Raw genomic sequence first — 18,585 nt, 5'->3', positions numbered from 1 at the left:
GCCATTGCTGTTGTGCTGTGAAGCGGGCCCGCTGTTCGTTTGGGCCCGGCCCGCAGGGGTGTGGTTTTGGGCTCGAAGAACACAGGCCAAAGTAGGCATTTCTTGAAATTTGTAATATGATAGTGTTTTCCAAGTTTTCTTTCTTTCCATTCTCAAATCATATGTGAAACATTTATAAAAGTTAATATATACTGTTCTCGAGCACCCTTAGTTCGGAATAAAATATCATCGTTCTCCCTTCTCTATGCTTGTTTTATGTAATATTTTTTATTTACATAACATGAATTGTTTTGGTTTATTTGCCCATCACTTACTCTGTTTTTTTTGCGAACTTGGTCACATTAAACTAAAAAGACAACGGGTTCTATTCGAAATAACGAGATAAGAGAGTGATAAATCTCTAATTCGACAAAAACACTACTAAATAGGGCGTTTTTTTTTAAATGAGCGGTTATTATAGTTGCTCACTACAAAAAAATGGTCATTTGCGAGCACAATGGTGCTCGCAACAATCAGTTTTGCTATATTAAAGTGCAAAACTATATTAAAGTATATTAAAGTGCTCGCAAAACTATATTAAAGTGCTCGCAACAATCAGTTTTGCTAGCAGATTTCGAGCACTAACTTTGCTAGCTATAGCGTTTGTAGCAAATTTGATAGCAGTTTTGATAGAAGTTCTTTTTCCGACCACCTTTTTGCTCGCAAATGAGCGATGTCGACCAAGTTATATATGTGCTCGCAAAATTGCTAGCACCTCCAATTTGCTCGTAAATTTTCTAGCACCTCCATTGTGCTAGTAAGTTTTCTAGCACCTCCCTTGTACTCGCAAATTTTAGACTATTTAATTTCAGCTCTTTTTGCGAGCAGAATGGTGCTATTAGTATCCAGAATATATTTTTTGTTTGCAAATTCTAATATTATTTTTTTCAAATTATTATCTAGATAATTTATTAAATAAAAATAATAATGAAACGAGAATGAAAGTTATCAAAATTCAAAACTTACATAAAATTAATAAGATTGTTTTACATTGAGTTTTTACTCATTCAATTAACCTTTTTGCTAAGGGTAAACAATTGTTCTAATACCCTCTCATTTTCTTTCCCAAATTCCGCGCGTAACTCCACATTTTGCCTCGCTGAATCAGCGTGTGACACTGCATTTTGCCTCTTCAACTCCGCGCGCAACGCCGCATTTTGCCACTTCAACTCCGCGCGCGACGCCTCATTTTGCTGCTCCAACTCCTCGTGCACCTCAATAGTGATTTGTTCTCACATTGCTTGTAACTTCTTCCTCTTCGACATTATTTTCTTCCTCAAGAGCATTTTCTTCATCAACATCGAGAAGAGCCAACCTGCGTCCTCGTCTTGTAAATCCTCCTCGCATTTTTCTATCCAACCTACTACTGACGATAAGAATAATAATAAGTATTATCCAATTTGCGAGCCTATTGCTGCCATGTCAAGCCTAAAAATGCAATTTCCTCATATTTCCATTCAGAGTTTTATACTTTAGAATATTGTAACCAGGCAATACTATAAGAGCAGATTGAATGAGCAAATTTTTGGTTTTCAGAAACTATGGGTACAGTCAAAATGTGCTCTGAATGAAACTGTTCAGTATCAACAAATTTAAAATAGAGCCGCAAAACACCTCTCTATTTCAGCATAACTACTACATCAGATATATAGGTAGCAGAATTAAATTATTTACCTCTGAAACTGTTCGGTAGCAGAAAACCTTGAATGAACTCTAAAGACCCACATGTGACCAAAAATAGAAACATTTAAGTGCATAAGCTATATGTTAATGCATACAATTTTAAACAACATTTTATGAACTTATCAGTAACATCATGATAGATTAATATAAACCAAGCTATAACTCACCAATAAGATGATGAAGCTTCAGTTAGGCCTTTCAGTCTAGGGCCAGTAGCAGCAGATCAACATAAACTACAGAAGAATAACCAGATTAGTTAGAGCTTCAAATGTGCATTCTTCAGCATAAATAGTTCACAAGTCAAGTGCAAATGATTCAAAAATATGACTACAATATATGAAGAAGATGTAGATATATAATATAATGCGAGGCAGTTTAGTTCAACCTTCATTTCACACGGCCACTAAATGAGGTTAATTAATTAGGTACTGACAGAAAAACCATGTTATCAAATTCTGAGGTCCCCCCATTTGAATTTACTAACGCATACACATAGATAATGTGCATTATTGGTGCCAGATGTACCATATAAACAGAGAAACATTTCATATCTTATTCTGAATGGATGTTACTGTCTACTTTTGAAAATAAAGCATATAAAGTAGGGCAACAGAACAAGCAACTAGAGTAGCCAATGTAGAATTAACTTTTTTTATTATTACAAGATCGTATCCATTTTGTGAGGAGCAAATAAAAAAGGAAACAGCAATATATATGACATAAGAACCATAATCAGCTTGATTTAAATGACTCATCAAGATCATAGCTAGAAAACTAAGAAGATGGGTGCAAAACATCAAGCTAGAGCATCAGACATATGTTTGTTAGTAACTTAGCATGGTAATCTCATTTAGTTAACCTTCATTTAGTTCAACATGATTAGTTTGACACTGTACGTTTCACTCCAGAAAATGATTTAGTCATGAATCTCATCTTTACTTAAAAGTTCATGTATACAATCCATGCAGGAATTTAATCCTCTCAAGTACTGATTAGCATAATGCTTGGAGAGGTCACTCAAGATAGGTTTGTTTTCAAGAGGCCTTTCGAAATTCCAATCTTCTGGAAGAGTAAGGACAGAACTTAATCTAATAAGACTGTACTAGAGGATCAAAGTACATTGAATAACCTGAAATTAAACAACAAGAATGAATCCACTCTACTAGATATCAGTAACTAGATAGCATATACACAATCCATCAGAATTTAGAAACCACTGTATCACTTTTGTGCCTCTTCCCATGTCACTTCTCCATTTTTCTATGCAAAATTCAAAGCAACCAAACTCACAACCACCTTTCAAATCCTATCAGAAGATAATCACTAACACTATTTGCCTAGGAAAAATACAAAATCAGGCAAATTGATTCATCAATTTGAAAGAAATATTATACCTCCTGCAGTTCCCTTCAATTTAGCAGCCACGGTATCTGGATACCGTGATTTCTCTTCCAAGACCTTTGCCCATACCAGCACAAGATGCAAATTCACCAGATAAAATAGCAAAAGACAAAGAGGAAGATGAGGTTAGTCATTACAATGTTTCTATTGTAACATAGAAATGAGTATTTCTTTTCAATTATACTCCAATGCAAAAATAATGATGATCTATAGATAAGTGCATTTGTCCAGAAATTGTTTGATTAAGCTCTATAGATAACATTCTGGTAATCAAACACTGCTAATTAAGTTTGGCCATTATTGAATCCTAATCATAGAAGATCTGTTTGAACATTTTAACAAACACATGGAAGATGGCACGAATGTGTTCTACATCTGTTCATAACAACAAATTAGGGCAAAAACGAATCAGCAAAACTCTCATTTTCTCTTATTACTAATTCAATCAACGGTATAATCAACATTCTATACAAGTAATCACCTGAATCTCATTTCATTCCTAAAAATATTCATTTCCTAATCAAAATCAAACACTCAAAAGCCATTGCTAAAATTGAGGGGAGAACACTACAGCTCTAAATCTCTAACCAATTAGCATAATCAAAAGAGTAATTGAACAAAGGAATGAAGATATTCACCTCGATCTCAATTGAGAGGAAAACGAAGTCAGTGAGAGGAAAAACCGCTGGAAATTTTGTCTTGAGCTGGAAATGAAGCGTCCTCGAGCAAAGATGAATCACGAATCACCTATTGCAGACGAGAATTGGGGAGGCGGTGAGAATTGAATCAGGGGAGGAGGTTTCTGATAGGCGGTGACTCAGGAGAGGCGGTGACGAATTGAATTGGGAGAGCCGCCTTGATAGACTGAGCTGTTGACGAATCAGGGGAGAATTGTGAGAATTAGGCCATCCGCAATAACGCCTAGCGCACCGCCTAGCCGAGCGTCAGCGCTAGGCGGTCCATTGCAACCGCCCAGCGGATTTCGGAGTTAAAAACCGCCGAGCGCTCGGCGGTTTCGCGGCGAGGTGCGCTGGGCGATCCGCTCGGCGCTATTGCAGCGCCCGGATCGCCTAGCGCACCGCCGAGCGGAATTTTTTATTTTTTTTTTTTCGAAACACTATATATACGCTGTTTGCACGTCATTTTCATTCGCACCACTTGTTTTAACGAGTACTCTCTATCTTACTTTCTGCACAAGATCAACACCGAGAAATGGAGAACACCAACGAAGGTATTCTAGTGACGAGCGGGTCTCAAACTCCCCCGGTACCCGTGGGAGGTGGATGGGGTCCGATGCCAGGGTACTACAACATGTACACGTGGCAGGGCATGATGCCCGGGATGGCAGCCGGGGGGAATATGCCCGGGATGGCAGCCGGGGGGAATATGCCCGGGATGGCAGGGGGTACCGGGGATGCAACCTGGTATGCAGATGATGCCGGGGGGTGCCCGGGATGCAGATGATGCCGCGGGTGGGGAGGGGGACAGCGATGCCGACAGGGGGGTACCGGCGACGCAGGGGACGCCGGGGGAGGGGGACGTCTATCGACCCAGTTTTGATTTTTCGACTGCTTCTTCACACACATCGACCCCAACGGATGCGCAGTTCACGCAATTTGATGCTTTTTCCTTAAAGGAGTTGGGTTTGATATTCTTGGAGTTCCGGATACGCCCGTTCAAACGGGGGGAGCAGTGCAGGGTCGTGGCGCCCCAAAGAAGAAGGGCAAGGGGAAGAAGGTCGGCGAGTCGTCGCAGCCGGGTGAGGACAACTGCTCGGTACGGAGGAGGTGGACGGATGCGGAGAACATCGCGCTGTCCAAGGCGTGGGTGAGTGTTTGCGACGATCCTCTCGTTTCGAACAACCAGAGGATCGTCAACTTGTGGGGCAAGATAGCAGCAGCCTACCAGACATTTTGCCCGGAGGGGAAGCCACGCACCGGTGAGGATTGCCGGAAGGGGTGGGACCGAATCAGGGCTGCCGTCTCCCAATTTTCGGGGTTGTACGCCAACGCCCTCCGCATGCAGAGCAGTGGCCAAACGGAGGAAGACTGCAGGAGGATAGCGGAGAAAGCCTTCCCCCAGAAAGGGTTGTATAAGGATTTCACCTACTAGAACTGCTATGTTGTGCTGAACGACTCCGAGAAGTTCCGAGTAGGTGTCGACGCTGGCTGGCCGAAGAAGCAACGACTGAACTATACCGGTGATTACAGCGGTGGTTCCCACGACCTCCCCGAGACGGCTCAGGAGGTCCCGACCCCTCGTTCGTTCCCTCGCCGAACTCGCCCGGTTGGGCACAAGCGGGCTCAACGGGAGGCGAGGGGGGGGCAACCGGGGGTTCACAGGAGGTCCAGTCGGCATCCCCCCTTGGCCAATCCACAACGGATCTCAAATTCTTCGCGCGTCAACAAACGCGCAATCAGATGGTCAAGACGATGGCCGAATGGCGGGCGGCGGTGGACCCCGTGAAGAAGAGTTTGCTTCAAACTCTTTTCATGAGCATGCAGGACGAGTTAGAGGCGGCACGGAGGGAGACCGGCGGGAGTAGAGGCGGCGGCGACGGTGGCGACGGAGGCGGAGGCCAGGGTGGCGACAGCGACGGAGGAGACGACGACGAAGGCGATGAGTGAATTTTTGTACTTTTTTTTAATTATTGTAATTTTTTTAAATTATTGTACTTTTTTTAATTATTGTAATTTTTTTAAATTATTGTACTTTTTAAAAATTATTGTACTTTTTAAAATTTTAATAGTATTATTAATGTTTCCCGTATATGTCTCATAAATTAAATTCCGTATATTGTGTGATTGTTAATTATTTTATTTTTATATAATTATTATTAGTCATGTGGCTAGTGATGTGGCTAGGATATGGCTGGGCTATTTGCTTGTTTTGATGATGTGGCAGGAGGAGTTTGTGGCTAGGCTATTGCTGGGTTATTCCTACTGTGGATGGCCTTAGTATATTGAGAATACAATTGGACGGCTTCAACGAATTTAAGAAGGAATTTAAGTCTAATTCATTTTCAATACTATTGGACTTCACAGTTGCTTCTCCCAATAAAATTAAATCTATATTTTACATTTAATAATTTGATTAACATTAATTAACTATAGTTATCATTTTTAAAATATGGGGAAGGGATGGATGGAATCATATTGTGATAACAAATATGGGGAAAGGTAACAAATGAGAAAGGAGAAAGGAGAAAGTAGATCTGGATAAGAATTTAAGTTTTGCTAGCACTTCGCTAATTTGCTAGCACCTATTCTTGCTCGCTAAATTGCTAGCACATGCACTGTTTGCTGGCACCGTTTGCTCGAAAACTTGTGAGCATTAAATCTGTGCTCACAAAGCCCCTCGTTTTATTCCCCCCTCCAGAAATGAGTCATTGTTTACATTTTTGCTCGACTTCTGCTAGCAGATTTGCAAGCACTGTGGTGTGCTAGAAAAGAATTGGTAGCAAATGAGCGTTTTTTTTTTTTTGTAGTGGCTATCGAACGTTGCAATTAGTTAAAGTGTGTTCATGAACAAGATTTCAAATATAATGTTCATGCTACTCTGATAATATTATCCCTAGTGAAGAATTGAGACATTAATGCGTTCATGGCATGAGATTGCCTAGAAATGATCCCAGCCGTTGATGGGCTCTGTGATAAGATGATCTCATACCCATCATGATAATCATCCATCCCTTGGGCCATCACTTGCCATACCAAGCTTCCACTCATTGTACCTCCACTTGTTGCATATCTATATATATCTCTATAGATGCTCCCTATGTACAAGTCTCTCTCAACCAAACCATCTTTGCTCCTCTTTCCGAATTCAGCAATCACCAATGGCTTCTTTAATATGTTCCTTGCATCTTCCCAATGACTCCACATCCATCTCTCCATGAATTCCTTTTGTTCATCCTCACTTTTCCCAGGCAACCTACACCAAATTGTATGTTAGAAACCCTACTTAGTTAACAATTAATTACTCCATATAGCATTATTTCATGACGAACCAGACATCAGGATATGCATGGATAGTGGCGAAGTCGATCTCTTTAACAAGATTGTTACTAATGAAATCCGTCCCGATTTCATAGCCAGGATTGACTTGTTTTCTTTGCGGAATGCTATCTCCATAGAAACCTTCCATTCCTATCTCCAACAAGTGATCCTTGTCAATGGATTTCACAAAACTTGCCATTTCTTGAACCCATCCCTATTTAACATTAACAAATTACTACTAATTAGTATTTCATGCATTAGCTAGGGTTTACTCGGCTGCTCCACAATGGATAGATAGTGTTTTAAAAACCGGATCGGGCCTACTGGTTCTATCAATTCGACCACGATAAAACCTCTGAATAGTTGAGTCATCTTGAACTTGATAATCGGGAGGTTTGATCATGAACCAACCGGGGGTTGAACAACCTCTCGAAAATGGTTTTAATATGTGCCTACTAGGATTTTATCCATTGGCAACAACCTCTCGTAACATATTCAGAGCTTTAACTATTTTTACTATAAAACATTGAAATTTATTATCTACATTAGCTATTAATTTGTGTTTGATATTAAGAAACCGTATCTCGTAACTTTCACTATACACATATTTTTTATGTACTTTTTTTTGTCAATTTCATCATTTAATATTTTTATCTCTTTCAAAATGGTGGTCTGTATTATATGCATAAACTAATCATTAACTTCATAAACGCTTACGACGCGTTATACGTTTGGCTGCAAACAATCGTATAAACAGTTGACTAATTTTAATATTTTTATTTAAATATTTAATTATATTGTATCATTACTAAATTGATGTGCTTATTATAAATAGTAATTACTTTAGTATCATTCACTAAATTTTAATATAATTATATTTATTTGCTCTAACTTTTAAGCTCAACCAATGGTTAAACGGGTTGAATTATGAATCAAATAGTTTTGTTAGTTTGCTTACCCTTTAGCGATCTGGTTTTAAAATATTGAGTTGAGTGTCTCATTGGGTGTAGGAGTACTCACGTTGAGTGTTGCTCCAGAATAGTCAGTTTGGCAACGAGGCTCGTTCATGAGTTCCCACGCCATGATCATTGCCTCGTCTCTGTAAGAAACTCCAGTAAAAATGTTCAATCTCGTCACCACTCTCTGCAAATTAATATGTAGTGGTATCAAATATCAATACTTACTAGTACTAATTTAATTAAATAACTAGAGTCTACATACTAACATACATATAGTATTACCTTTATATGATTCTTGTAGTAATCTTTGATGAGTGGATTTGTGTAAAAAACATCATCTCCGCTAACGTTTGCTCCTGCCTTTTTTGCCCATTCAACATACTGCGCTTTACCTCCAAAATCATCAAAATTATTCACAAAACTCAAAATGAGACGAACTCCATACTTCCTAGCTTCAAAAATCACAAAATCTAATCCCTACACACATAAAAAAACAATAAATTGGTGCAAATTAACTGAAATGATTGAGGGAGTGGATAGAGGCTTTTGCATAATAAATTTGGAGATTCAAAATGAGATGTAAGTGTACCTGAAAGACACGTTCGTCGTAGACCCCGGGCGATATTTGGAGGGCGGGATCGCCTCCATCTCCAAAAGCCCAAGTCCGGCAGACAGTGAGCCCGGCCGCAGAGGCTTCCCGGAAGGCATCGGTGACCTTGTGGCGGTTGTTGGGGTCGGAGGCGACCTTCATCATCCAGTAAGCGTTGAAACCATTGAAGAGAAACGGCGATCCTTGTACAAGAAAATGGCTTCCCACAAAACCTAGATTTGAAGGAAACATGCGGCCTTGGCTAATTTGAGCTTCTAACAAGAGAAACATAGCTATAATCCAAGTAGTTGACAACATTTTCGACTATTTTAATCATGCCGGTCTAGTCAATTGCTATAAGTAATACTCCAAGTTATATAGTAATGAATGGAAATTGTAAGATAAGAGGCAGTCCTCATTTCTAAGTTAAGAATTGTGTTGGCCGACCTAGTGGTGACCAATAGTGTAGATGTACGTGGTCTTAGTGATTTACGTCAAAATTTGTAAGATGTACGTATGTATTTGGTCCGACTGGAATGTTGATAAATCTTCTAAGAGCATCCGCAGCGGTGAGCAGGACGGCGTCCGTCCGTCCGTGCCAGCGGCACGACACCGCTGTCCGCCGCTGCGCTCTTGCCGCTGGTGCGGCGCTGCTCAATGCATCGAGCACGTCCGTGCCAGCGAGCAGCGTACGTGGCAGCCTCCCATTGGCCAATGACTAAATTTTTCTTTTTTTAAATCGGATTTTAATTAAAAAATCCGATAAAAAATAAAAAAAAAATATTTTCCCACTTCCCAAAAAATTATATCCGTTTTCTACCCACTTTTAATTTATTTTTCAATTTTTTCCCCAAAAATACGCATTTTCATCTCTAAATACTCTCACTTCCACACCCAAAAATTCACACCACACTACACAATTCTCATATAAATTCTCTCATTTCCATTCTCAATTCTCAATCTTTCTTTCACTCTTACTATTACAACAAAACAATGTCTGGCCACGGCGATCACCCCTTCGGCTCCCACGGTTGGAACCCTGATTGATTTGGTTCACAACCATTTCCTAGTCCGGAAACGGAATATTCGGCCCCTCCTCAAACCCAAGGTTCGCAAGTTCCGGGTGGCTACCGGCCTTACCCGGTCGACGACCAAGATGCCCCCGAAGGGCAATATGGGTGGACACCCGAGCCATCCGTGCCTAGAGCGGGAGGGAGCGGCCCCTCTCAAACTCCTCCTCTTACTACTCGCGGAGTCCACACCCCGTACACTCCGGATGAGATGGAGCAATTGTTCAAAGCGTTCTTGTCAATCTCCGAAGATCCGGAGGTTGGCACGAACCAATCCGATGGCCATTATTGGTGGCGCATCTGTCGCCGGTACAATCAAAACCGGTAGGCTGGAACAATCGAGCGCAATTTTTAGGTGTTTAATTATGTAATTTTTAATTTTTAGGATTTTAATTATGTAATTTTTAATTTTTAGTATTTTAATTATGTAATTTTAAATTTTTTTGTAATTTGTAATATTATTCCAGGTATTTTTAATGCATTTTAATTTTGTGGAAATGTTTTTATTTAAATTGAATAATATAATGGTGGGACCTTTGAACTTGTCCTTGAGGAAGAGCACGGATGTGGGTGTTGTGCTCTTGCCTAAGAGCATGGAGTAAAAGTGGGACCGGGCCCACATCCGTGCTCGTTGGTAATAGTACGGAAGTGGATGCTCTAAACTATGGTAACGTGTGTGTAAGAATAAAAGAGAGCAAATTCAAGAAGACAATTACAATACATAGGTGTCATATTGGTCTTGGATTTGGATTATATTTCAAAAAGGACGTGTTATCCCAAAAATTTGTTATCATACATATACAGAAAGATATGTCACCATTTCAGTGTGCCACTTTGCTTAATGATCTAGACTAGTAGTACTATAGTTCTAATCAGACGTGTTAACCTTTAAATAACTCAATTTTAGATTGAGTTCTAACTTTTTGAGATATAGGCGCATAATGACACATGCGTGGTGATTACATAAACTTTCGACTTATAGGGAGAAGAAGATCATTGGACAACTCATTTAAAAACCAACCCTTGATCATCACATTGTACACAACTATTCCAATTCAGAGCAGTAAGACCTCAATTTATTAGTTGTACTCCCCATCAATGGGAGTTGCCTGAGTCTAAGAACATTAAATATTACCAACAAGAAATAAAATTTTATTCAATGGGAAAAGGAAAAAAAGAAACTTTATAGAAAAATATTCTATACCACACTATGCTACAAACTCAGTTGCATGCTCTAGAACAAAACCTCAACATTTCGAGGAAAAAGTGAACTCTACAAGCCAGGGCAGATGATGACAAAAGATCTGAACCTTGAACACCAACTATAGAGACAGAGCAGGCATAGTTGTATGTAGATTACAGCAAGTCCAGTAGAGGGGGCTGCTCGGTTCTAGATTTCATTTGACCAGTTTGCCCTCGACCTCCCCTACCTCGCCCTCTACCAACAGCAGTTGCAGGAGGTGGAGCGAGCCTTAGTGCAGTGTGCTCATTCTTGTTAGAAGCAAATATCGAATCCAAATTTGCTGCCTTCTGATTGGAAGAACCTGAAACACTGTGGTTTTGGTTCAACTGCCCAAGAGGGTATTGTGAACTAAGTCCACCATTGCTACTTCCACTGTACGAATTGATTCCTTGATTCTGGGTCTGCGTGCTAAATGCCCAAGAAGAAGATTGAGAGTTCAAACCATTGGTAGATGTTGAACTGCTGTTGAACCCATATTTGTTCACCGGTGATGGCATGGAGCCATTGTTCATGGAGCAGGAATCAGTTGCGTTGCCACTAGGCCGCGGTGGCCAGTTAGCAAAAGGATCTATATCATCCAAATTTGTATCCGAGATGCTTTTGTTTCCATTTAGAATGTCTAAGCCACCAAATTGAGCTGCAGCATTTGATGAATTTTTGGGAGGCCATTCAACATCAACTGCAGGGCATGAAGAAGGTGGTTGCTGAATGGAGGGAGCAGATGATTTCAAGGATAAGCTGCTTTGAGCAGACTGATTCGATACTGCAGGATGAGCTGCTGGTGTAGAAGATGACGAGTGCGGGGCAGCTGCAGTTCCCCTATTAGGTATCCAGTCTTCATCCCATGCTAAACTGCGCCTTGTATTAGACGGAGCAGTGGGGACAGGTTTATTCATTTGTCCTGATAGGAGTCCTTCAACTATAGGTGATGGTTTTGGTTCCGGCTGTCCAGACTCTGTTAAGGTTACTCCTCGTTTTTCTTCTATTTTCCTACACAGAGACAACGGGGGAAAATCAAATATAATTAGCTGCATGAATGCAAGTTAACTAGAACATATGACAAAAAGAATTGGTGAAGTTAACTTCAATGCGAGCATAGTTGCACAAAAGATGGAAATCCTACCTTAATACATCCTTGATGAAAAGCATATACTTCGCAAACTGCTGTACATTCAATTGTTGGGTAGTGAGAAGAGGTATTAGTAGTGGAAGAACATGCACAGCTGCGAACTCAACTCCATACTAGTAAGAGAAATAAAGATGACTGGTGTCAGATGAAGAGTGTATTGATAATGCCTTCAAACCAAGTCCAAGACAGCAAAAAAACACAGACCTGCTTCAATATTGAATTTGCAACCCCAAGGGTACACATGAGTGTTGGAGCAGAATGGTCAACAGCTGTACATCGTTGAATAGTTTGCAAGATTTCTAAAACAGAATTCTTATCTAGTATCTGGACCATGTCACTTAAACATAAGAGGGCATTCACTCTCACCTGCAATTTGAAGAAAAAAGTTATGAAATCACATACTGGATGCATTTGATGCTTGGAATACAAACATTTAATGACATCACATACCGCAGCAACAGTTGTTCTGAGGGCCAAACCGTGAACACGAGGTAGGATAGCTTTCGTCACAATCTGCAAGATGGAAATGAATAAAAATATTAGAAATAATAATAGTTTCATAGAGAAAACCAAATGTAACAAAACGAACTTTCAGTAAGCAATACCTGAACATCCAGTTGTTTTGCAAGCGAAACTGTCTTTTTGAGAACATCCTCTTGCAAGCGAGCATCTGTATCATCATAAGCTCGAACAAGCATTGGGAGAATATGAGAAATAAGATGCTCCTGACTAGCCTGTCAGGTGTAAAGAGATATTAATAAAGTTATCTCACAAGGTATAAGCTTCCAATCATGCAACAAAATCTATTTGTCAGTAGTTGATGTCATGTGCTTGCGAACATTTTCTTGAATAAAATGACAAAACCTTAAGTTTCCACAATGTTCTCTCTGAAATAGCCATGAAAGGCATGATAAACATGTTTCTGATTTTCATTTCAAAGTTAAAGTACTTTAGTAGTTAGGCACTATTTTGTTTGGTAACGTCAGTGAATAATAAGCATTGAAATATTGTAGCTGATATTGAGTGTGTGTGTCATGCTTCGACTTGACTTTAAGTAGTAGTTTCCGCATCTTGTCAGCTGTACATTTCATTGTTCATTTCTTATAGATTAACATCAAAAAGTGTATTATAAACTTTCTCTAAAGTAGACCTTTCCCTATTAATGTTTCAGAATCTACAACCATCAGTCCACTGTAAAGCTGCAAACCGCCAAAATGTAGAAATAGAATGTATCTATGCACAAAATTATTCGGCACAAAAGCAAAAGGCTTGCACAACGTAATGCAGTGTTTGAATGGTAGTTCAGTAAATATTTGCATACCTTGTGAATAATAAGCTCCGCATGCTTGACAAGCAGCAATAATGTCTCACCAGCAGCTGCACTAAAGACAGGTACAAGAGCTGGTAGAGTTGATTGCTCAAAATCATTTTTGTCCTACAATAAAGTCAGCATAAGCCTATAGTCTCAAGCCTGATTATAGAAAAGGCAACTAAAATGATTATTCAAGTATATGTAGAATGTAGATGCAGTGAAGAGTAACTTGTTGCAACAAAAAAATCATGACATTTAACCTAATTGCACTCCTTAGGTCACAAATTCATCATGCAGAGGAAAAAAATCATCATGCAAAGGTAAAATCAAATCATGCCAAAGGCTTCAGAATAAAATGGTGAATTAATACCTGTGACTCTGCTATTGTCAGAACCATAGGCAGAATCATAGGTTGCATCACCATATTACGGAGTTCAGCACAAAGTGAGGGGAGAACCTGTATGCAATGTAATCCAAGGATCAGTTTTTTTACTTGTCCAGATGAAAGCATATTGATAGACTTAGTACACGCTACACCCTCATAACTGTCATATCAAAGAGAAGGCAGAGCTTGCTTCTGACATCATGTTAAGGATACTATAATACGAATAATGTGACGTATAATTAACATATAAAGAAAAAAAATGCACTCAGTCAACATCTGATTTTGTATGAAGTATTTTTCCTTGTCCATTTTTTTATTTACAATAATTCAGTACATCTTTATCAACATAAAAAAAATAAAAATTATTCCAAACAGAATAGACTAAGGGATTAAAATTACTTAAACCTTGTACCGCAAAACACGGGGATCAAAATCTTTCCACATATCTGATAAAGCTTTCAGAAATTCAGTTTTCTGCATGTTATCTCTCTCCTGAAAGGAGCCAGATAAAATTTCAAATTTAAAAACGTGTATCATGTAACTCGAAATATCAAGTTAAAACAAAGGCAATTGATGATTACATACAAGCAAGTGGTCCAGAAAGCGAAGAGCACGCAACCTAGTATCCTCCCGGAAAAAAGATGAACCTGCAATTGCGAGTAAGGGCAGCATATTTGAAAAATCAAAACAAAGTAATGCATAAATTTTATTACATAAGCTGTCAACATGCACTGAAACAACAAATAAACAAAATAAAATCTAGCACCTTATCATTCACCATCAGATTTTATTGAAATAGGAATAGTAAACAACTAACACTGGTGGACAAAAAAAAAGGGTACTGCAAACAAGATAAGGAAAGAGCTATAACTGAACAGAGAAAAGCCTAACCTGTGAAATCCAATGCAGTAGGCCTTGCAGCCTCATTTGTTGAGAGCATTCTCTGCAAATCTGGAACTAATTCCCTTGGAATTTTTGAAAATGCCTCATTTGTTAGGTAAGTTAAATTATTCATATACTGCACAAAAGCAACCAGACAAGAAAACTTATTATCTAAACAAGTATATAAGCACATGCTTATAAAAAACCCCAAAATTGTCATGAACAATCGACAAAACTTACAAAAGACTAAGACAGATGACACAGAGCATCCCCAATTTCATTTCTTTGTCTTGCATTATGTCATACTAAACAATCAGCACAACAGCATTGCCAAAGTTCAAAGAAAGAAAACTTACCATCTTCACATTGTTGTTACAATCAAATAAAGGCTTTTGAGCTATCAAGTGGTAGGAAAGGCACGCAAAACTGAAAATATCAGCAGCGGACCCAACCGAAGCTGTTTTACTCCGTACCAGTTCAGGAGCAGTGTAGTTTATTGATGGCTGCAATGGCAGTATAGAATCTTCTACATCGTATTCCTGTTAGCAAAGCAGGTTAAGAGTCCAGTCATGCATGATTCAAATTCATATTAATACAGACAGCCCAATGAATAGAATCAAGCAAATAACCAGTAGTAAAAGTGTAGAACACTCGCGATTGCAATACAAAAACTAGGTCAAGTGCACAATAATACAGGGAGAAATAAGTAGATTCTCAGTTTTTGCCTCCTGAATTATCCAATAACTAAACAATTCCTGATGTGGAACAAGGTGTTTAATTTGCGATGTGAGCATTATCAAGAAAAGGCATCATAGAGGTGGAAACCTGGAAGTGCAGAGATATAATTGAATTCATAGAGCTTTTTGCTAGGATAGCAAGAGATTTGTGAATGTTATGAATGCACATCAAATTTTTCTAATATATTTACTAGTTTATGGTCTATATCACCACCGCAACTACTAAAAGTAGATCCTTATGTTCCTTCATAGTAACTCATAAGATAAGAAGAATGAGACATTAAAAGAATGGTCGAATAGAAACCAGCTAAAAGCATAAAATATACTCTACTATAATATATTTAGAGTGCATACTCAGCATAGAACATAACATCTAAAGAAATTCACAAGAGCCAAGAAAATAATGTGTATTTATCACAAGTTTAAACAAATCAATGACTCACAGCATAATGGAATGCTTGCACGCTGGCAGAATCACTGGAAGACTGATCTGCTGCAATGGAAAAACCAAAACCACCAAGCTTCCAAGCTCCATTGGACGTAATAAGGATGGTCTGCCACATAGACAAGGCACATCAATTCAGCCATAGGTACAAGGTACTCTCCAAGACAGAAACGCACTGATGCCCAAGTGAATGAGCAAATGGCAATTAGTAAACATAAATGATTTCAATTATCAACCAATCATTCATGGAAAAATTTGCTACAGAGTGTTTCATAACCATGATACATAGGACATGCTTACATCACAGCCTAATAAAGTTCAAGGTATACATTGTACAGGAGCGCGGTGCGCTTCAGTATACAAATTGATGCTTATTAGGAGTACTTCTCTTCCACAAACTCAAAAGGAAATTTTGCAGATTAACAGAAAATTAGCGAGAACTAATATGAGAATCCAACGCGAAACACAATAAATAGAAATATTTTATATTACAGTGAAGAAAAGAAATCCCTACCTCAGGAGATATAGCCCGGTGGATAAGACATGCATTACTATGAAGAAAATCCAATGTCTCTGCAATCTGGAGCAGACCATGCTTAATCTCCAATATTCCCATTTCCTGCAGCAGATAACAGCCTATCAATCCAAATTCCCAAGGAATAGCACAAGATTCTATGAACACGGTTCCTTAATTGCAATTATAGTTTGACCACCAATTAGGTTACGCTATTGCTAACGAAACAGGAAAATTGGAGGAAGTCGATACTGCTAAGGGTACTAAATCTAGAAAAGTTATTTAATTATTTAATCACATTTGGTGTCTCTCTTCTTCAGTTCAGAACACAAAGCCAAAGTTCATTCTAGACACATTAGCACCCATTATCCAGCTCAAAACACCCAACACGAAAATCCAAACTCAACTTCAAGTTTAGAAAAGCCTAAATTGCTAGAGTTGACGCACATACCATCCCCTTGAGGTCCTTGGGAACAAAGGCGATGTTCTCCACATTCCCCAGCGCATTGGCTGCTGACGCAAACAGCGGCTCCGTGACCATCGCCATGGCATTCTTACTCTCATCCAGCGCCTGAACCACGTGCACCACCCCAGGGTGCCTCAGCCTCACGAGCCGTGCCGCATCCGCCCGAATCACATCCAGAAATGAATCCTCCGCGGCCTTGGACAGGCCGGCGCGCTGGCGAGCCTCCGAGAGCGCCTTCTTGTCCAGCACCCAAACGCATACGGTAGGGTATACCGGCGGAGCGTTGCCGTCTCGTGACTTGGCGGAGTACAATTTCCAGGCGAGGCCCGGTCCCGCCGAGCCGATCTGATCGATGAGGTCGTAGTCCTGCATCGCCCTGGGCAGGCCGGTAACTTCCTGCACTGTGCTTTGCACGGTTTTCTCAATTACAGCCGACGCCTTCGCGAAGGCCTGCGTTAAGGTTTTCATATTTATGGACATGCTTGAAATTGGGGTTTTTGCGAGGGTATTAATTGGCCGTGGTGGTGCCGGTGCTGAAGAGAAATTAGAATGATTAAAATTTTGGGATGATCGAGCTCAGATCGCAACCTCTCTCTAAACTTTGAGATGAGAAATCTATCTATCTACCTCCTCTAGCGGTTGAGGGAAGAAGAGGAAGAGGAAGAGGAAGAGGAAGAGGAAGAAGAGTTGATTTCTCTATTCTACCTGGCATCGAAAACAAAATGATAAATAGAATCCAATGCCACGTCGGAATTTTGTGGGGTAGTTAGGATTGCAGATTTTTAATCCCTAAACTTTTGGTGTCGCTACATTTTAGCCCCTTGTGTTTTGTTATGTATAAATACACCCACCTAAAATAATAATGCAGGTAATAAGAATTCCACTTGCGCGTGGTATGCTGCTCGCTTGATCTCCCCTCCCAATCCGCGAGCCTCGTATCTTATCTTAGTATCTTATCTTACTAATTTATTTAAAGTGCTAGTTTGATGAAAAGACAATTTTATCCTTTTTGGAGGAAAATGATAAACTGCCTGTGTAATTAATTTTTCTGTTTTATACAATTGTTGGCATTATTATATTTTACAAAAAATGCTCAATTGAAGCAGGAATTTCTCAAAGAATATTGAAATATTTATAAATAGGTATTGTACAACATTATTGAGGCAGGCAGAAGGGACGGAGGCAGCGGCGGAGGAAGGGAAGTAGGCAACAGCGACAGCTAGAAGAGAACCGAGGAGGCAGCAGCAGCGGCGGAAGAGACGGAGGTAGCGGCGGCGTATGAGACGGAGGCAGCTGCGGTGGTGCATGCACTGCAAGAACCATCTGGCGACACCATGGCCGGCCAAACAAACAGTTAAGCGGGATGGAAGGAAACCCGGCGAGCACTGCGGTGGGCGTGGCGACGTCGATCGGCTGAGAGAGGAAGGTGGCGAGGCAAGGCAAAGAGAGGGAGGTGGCTCCGCCGATTGAGAAAGAGTGCGGAAGCACGGGAGAGAGAGAGAGAGAGAAGAGGGAGGCGCGATTGGGAGAGAGATGGAGAAGAGTGAGGCGCAACTTTTAAGTAGGGTTTTTATTGTGTTTGATTTTTGGAAGATTTTATACTCCATTAATTTTCTTTTTAACTGAATATAGTCCTAAATTAGGTGTATTAGTTTATTGGACTTAGTATAATACTTCATATATATTTTTCAAATTAATATTTTCTACAAATAAGTTATTAAATTTATATATTA

The 18,585-nt window shown here is 39.8% G+C and overlaps 2 protein-coding genes and 1 long non-coding RNA gene across 4 annotated transcripts; all 3 read right to left on the bottom strand.

Annotated features, from left to right (window-relative positions):
* Positions 1–984: 984 nt before the first annotated feature.
* Positions 985–4,031, bottom strand: LOC121781197. The gene is made up of 4 exons (XR_006046155.1): positions 3,762–4,031; positions 3,117–3,180; positions 1,890–1,955; positions 985–1,402 (listed from the first exon to the last, which is right to left on the bottom strand). It is a non-coding gene; the product is annotated as an uncharacterized LOC121781197 (long non-coding RNA).
* A 2,489-nt stretch (positions 4,032–6,520) lies between these two features.
* On the bottom strand, positions 6,521–8,997 carry LOC121781874 (mannan endo-1,4-beta-mannosidase 1-like). 2 transcript variants are annotated; one of them, XM_042179572.1, is made up of 5 exons: positions 8,670–8,997; positions 8,363–8,557; positions 8,142–8,264; positions 7,133–7,335; positions 6,521–7,056 (listed from the first exon to the last, which is right to left on the bottom strand). In XM_042179572.1, exons 1-5 carry the CDS (start codon positions 8,985–8,987, stop codon positions 6,672–6,674), a joined length of 1,224 nt encoding a protein of 407 aa, XP_042035506.1. In that variant the 5' UTR covers positions 8,988–8,997; the 3' UTR covers positions 6,521–6,671. The 2 variants fall into 2 exon arrangements, with proteins under 2 accessions (XP_042035506.1, XP_042035507.1); XM_042179573.1 differs by having other exon boundaries at positions 8,363–8,461.
* A 1,873-nt stretch (positions 8,998–10,870) lies between these two features.
* On the bottom strand, positions 10,871–17,571 carry LOC121782388 (SCY1-like protein 2). Its single transcript, XM_042180200.1, has 14 exons — positions 16,838–17,571; positions 16,387–16,491; positions 15,871–15,981; positions 15,047–15,229; positions 14,700–14,826; positions 14,394–14,455; positions 14,214–14,300; positions 13,794–13,880; positions 13,433–13,546; positions 12,717–12,845; positions 12,562–12,624; positions 12,316–12,477; positions 12,106–12,224; positions 10,871–11,972 (listed from the first exon to the last, which is right to left on the bottom strand). Exons 1-14 carry the CDS (start codon positions 17,330–17,332, stop codon positions 11,096–11,098), a joined length of 2,721 nt encoding a protein of 906 aa, XP_042036134.1. The 5' UTR covers positions 17,333–17,571; the 3' UTR covers positions 10,871–11,095.
* Between the last annotated feature and the right edge of the window lie 1,014 nt (positions 17,572–18,585).

This window comes from Salvia splendens, chromosome 20, assembly GCF_004379255.2.
Source record: "Salvia splendens isolate huo1 chromosome 20, SspV2, whole genome shotgun sequence".
NCBI classification, from domain to species: Eukaryota; Viridiplantae; Streptophyta; class Magnoliopsida; order Lamiales; family Lamiaceae; genus Salvia; species Salvia splendens.
This window is presented reverse-complemented; position numbering and strand designations above follow the sequence as displayed.

Coding starts and splice junctions, on each gene's coding strand:
- LOC121781874 (XM_042179572.1), bottom strand. CDS start 8,987: ATGTTGTCAACTACTTGGATTATAGCTATGTTTCTCTTGTTAGAAGCT. Junction 8,558..8,669: donor ACGACGAACGTGTCTTTCAG/GTACACTTACAT, acceptor TTATGTGTGTAG/GGATTAGATTTTGTGATTTT. Junction 7,336..8,141: donor ATTCTGGAGCAACACTCAAC/GTGAGTACTCCT, acceptor AATGTTAAATAG/GGATGGGTTCAAGAAATGGC.
- LOC121782388 (XM_042180200.1), bottom strand. CDS start 17,332: ATGTCCATAAATATGAAAACCTTAACGCAGGCCTTCGCGAAGGCGTCG. Junction 14,456..14,699: donor TACTGCATTGGATTTCACAG/GTTAGGCTTTTC, acceptor TCGCAATTGCAG/GTTCATCTTTTTTCCGGGAG. Junction 13,881..14,213: donor CCCGTGTTTTGCGGTACAAG/GTTTAAGTAATT, acceptor CATTGCATACAG/GTTCTCCCCTCACTTTGTGC.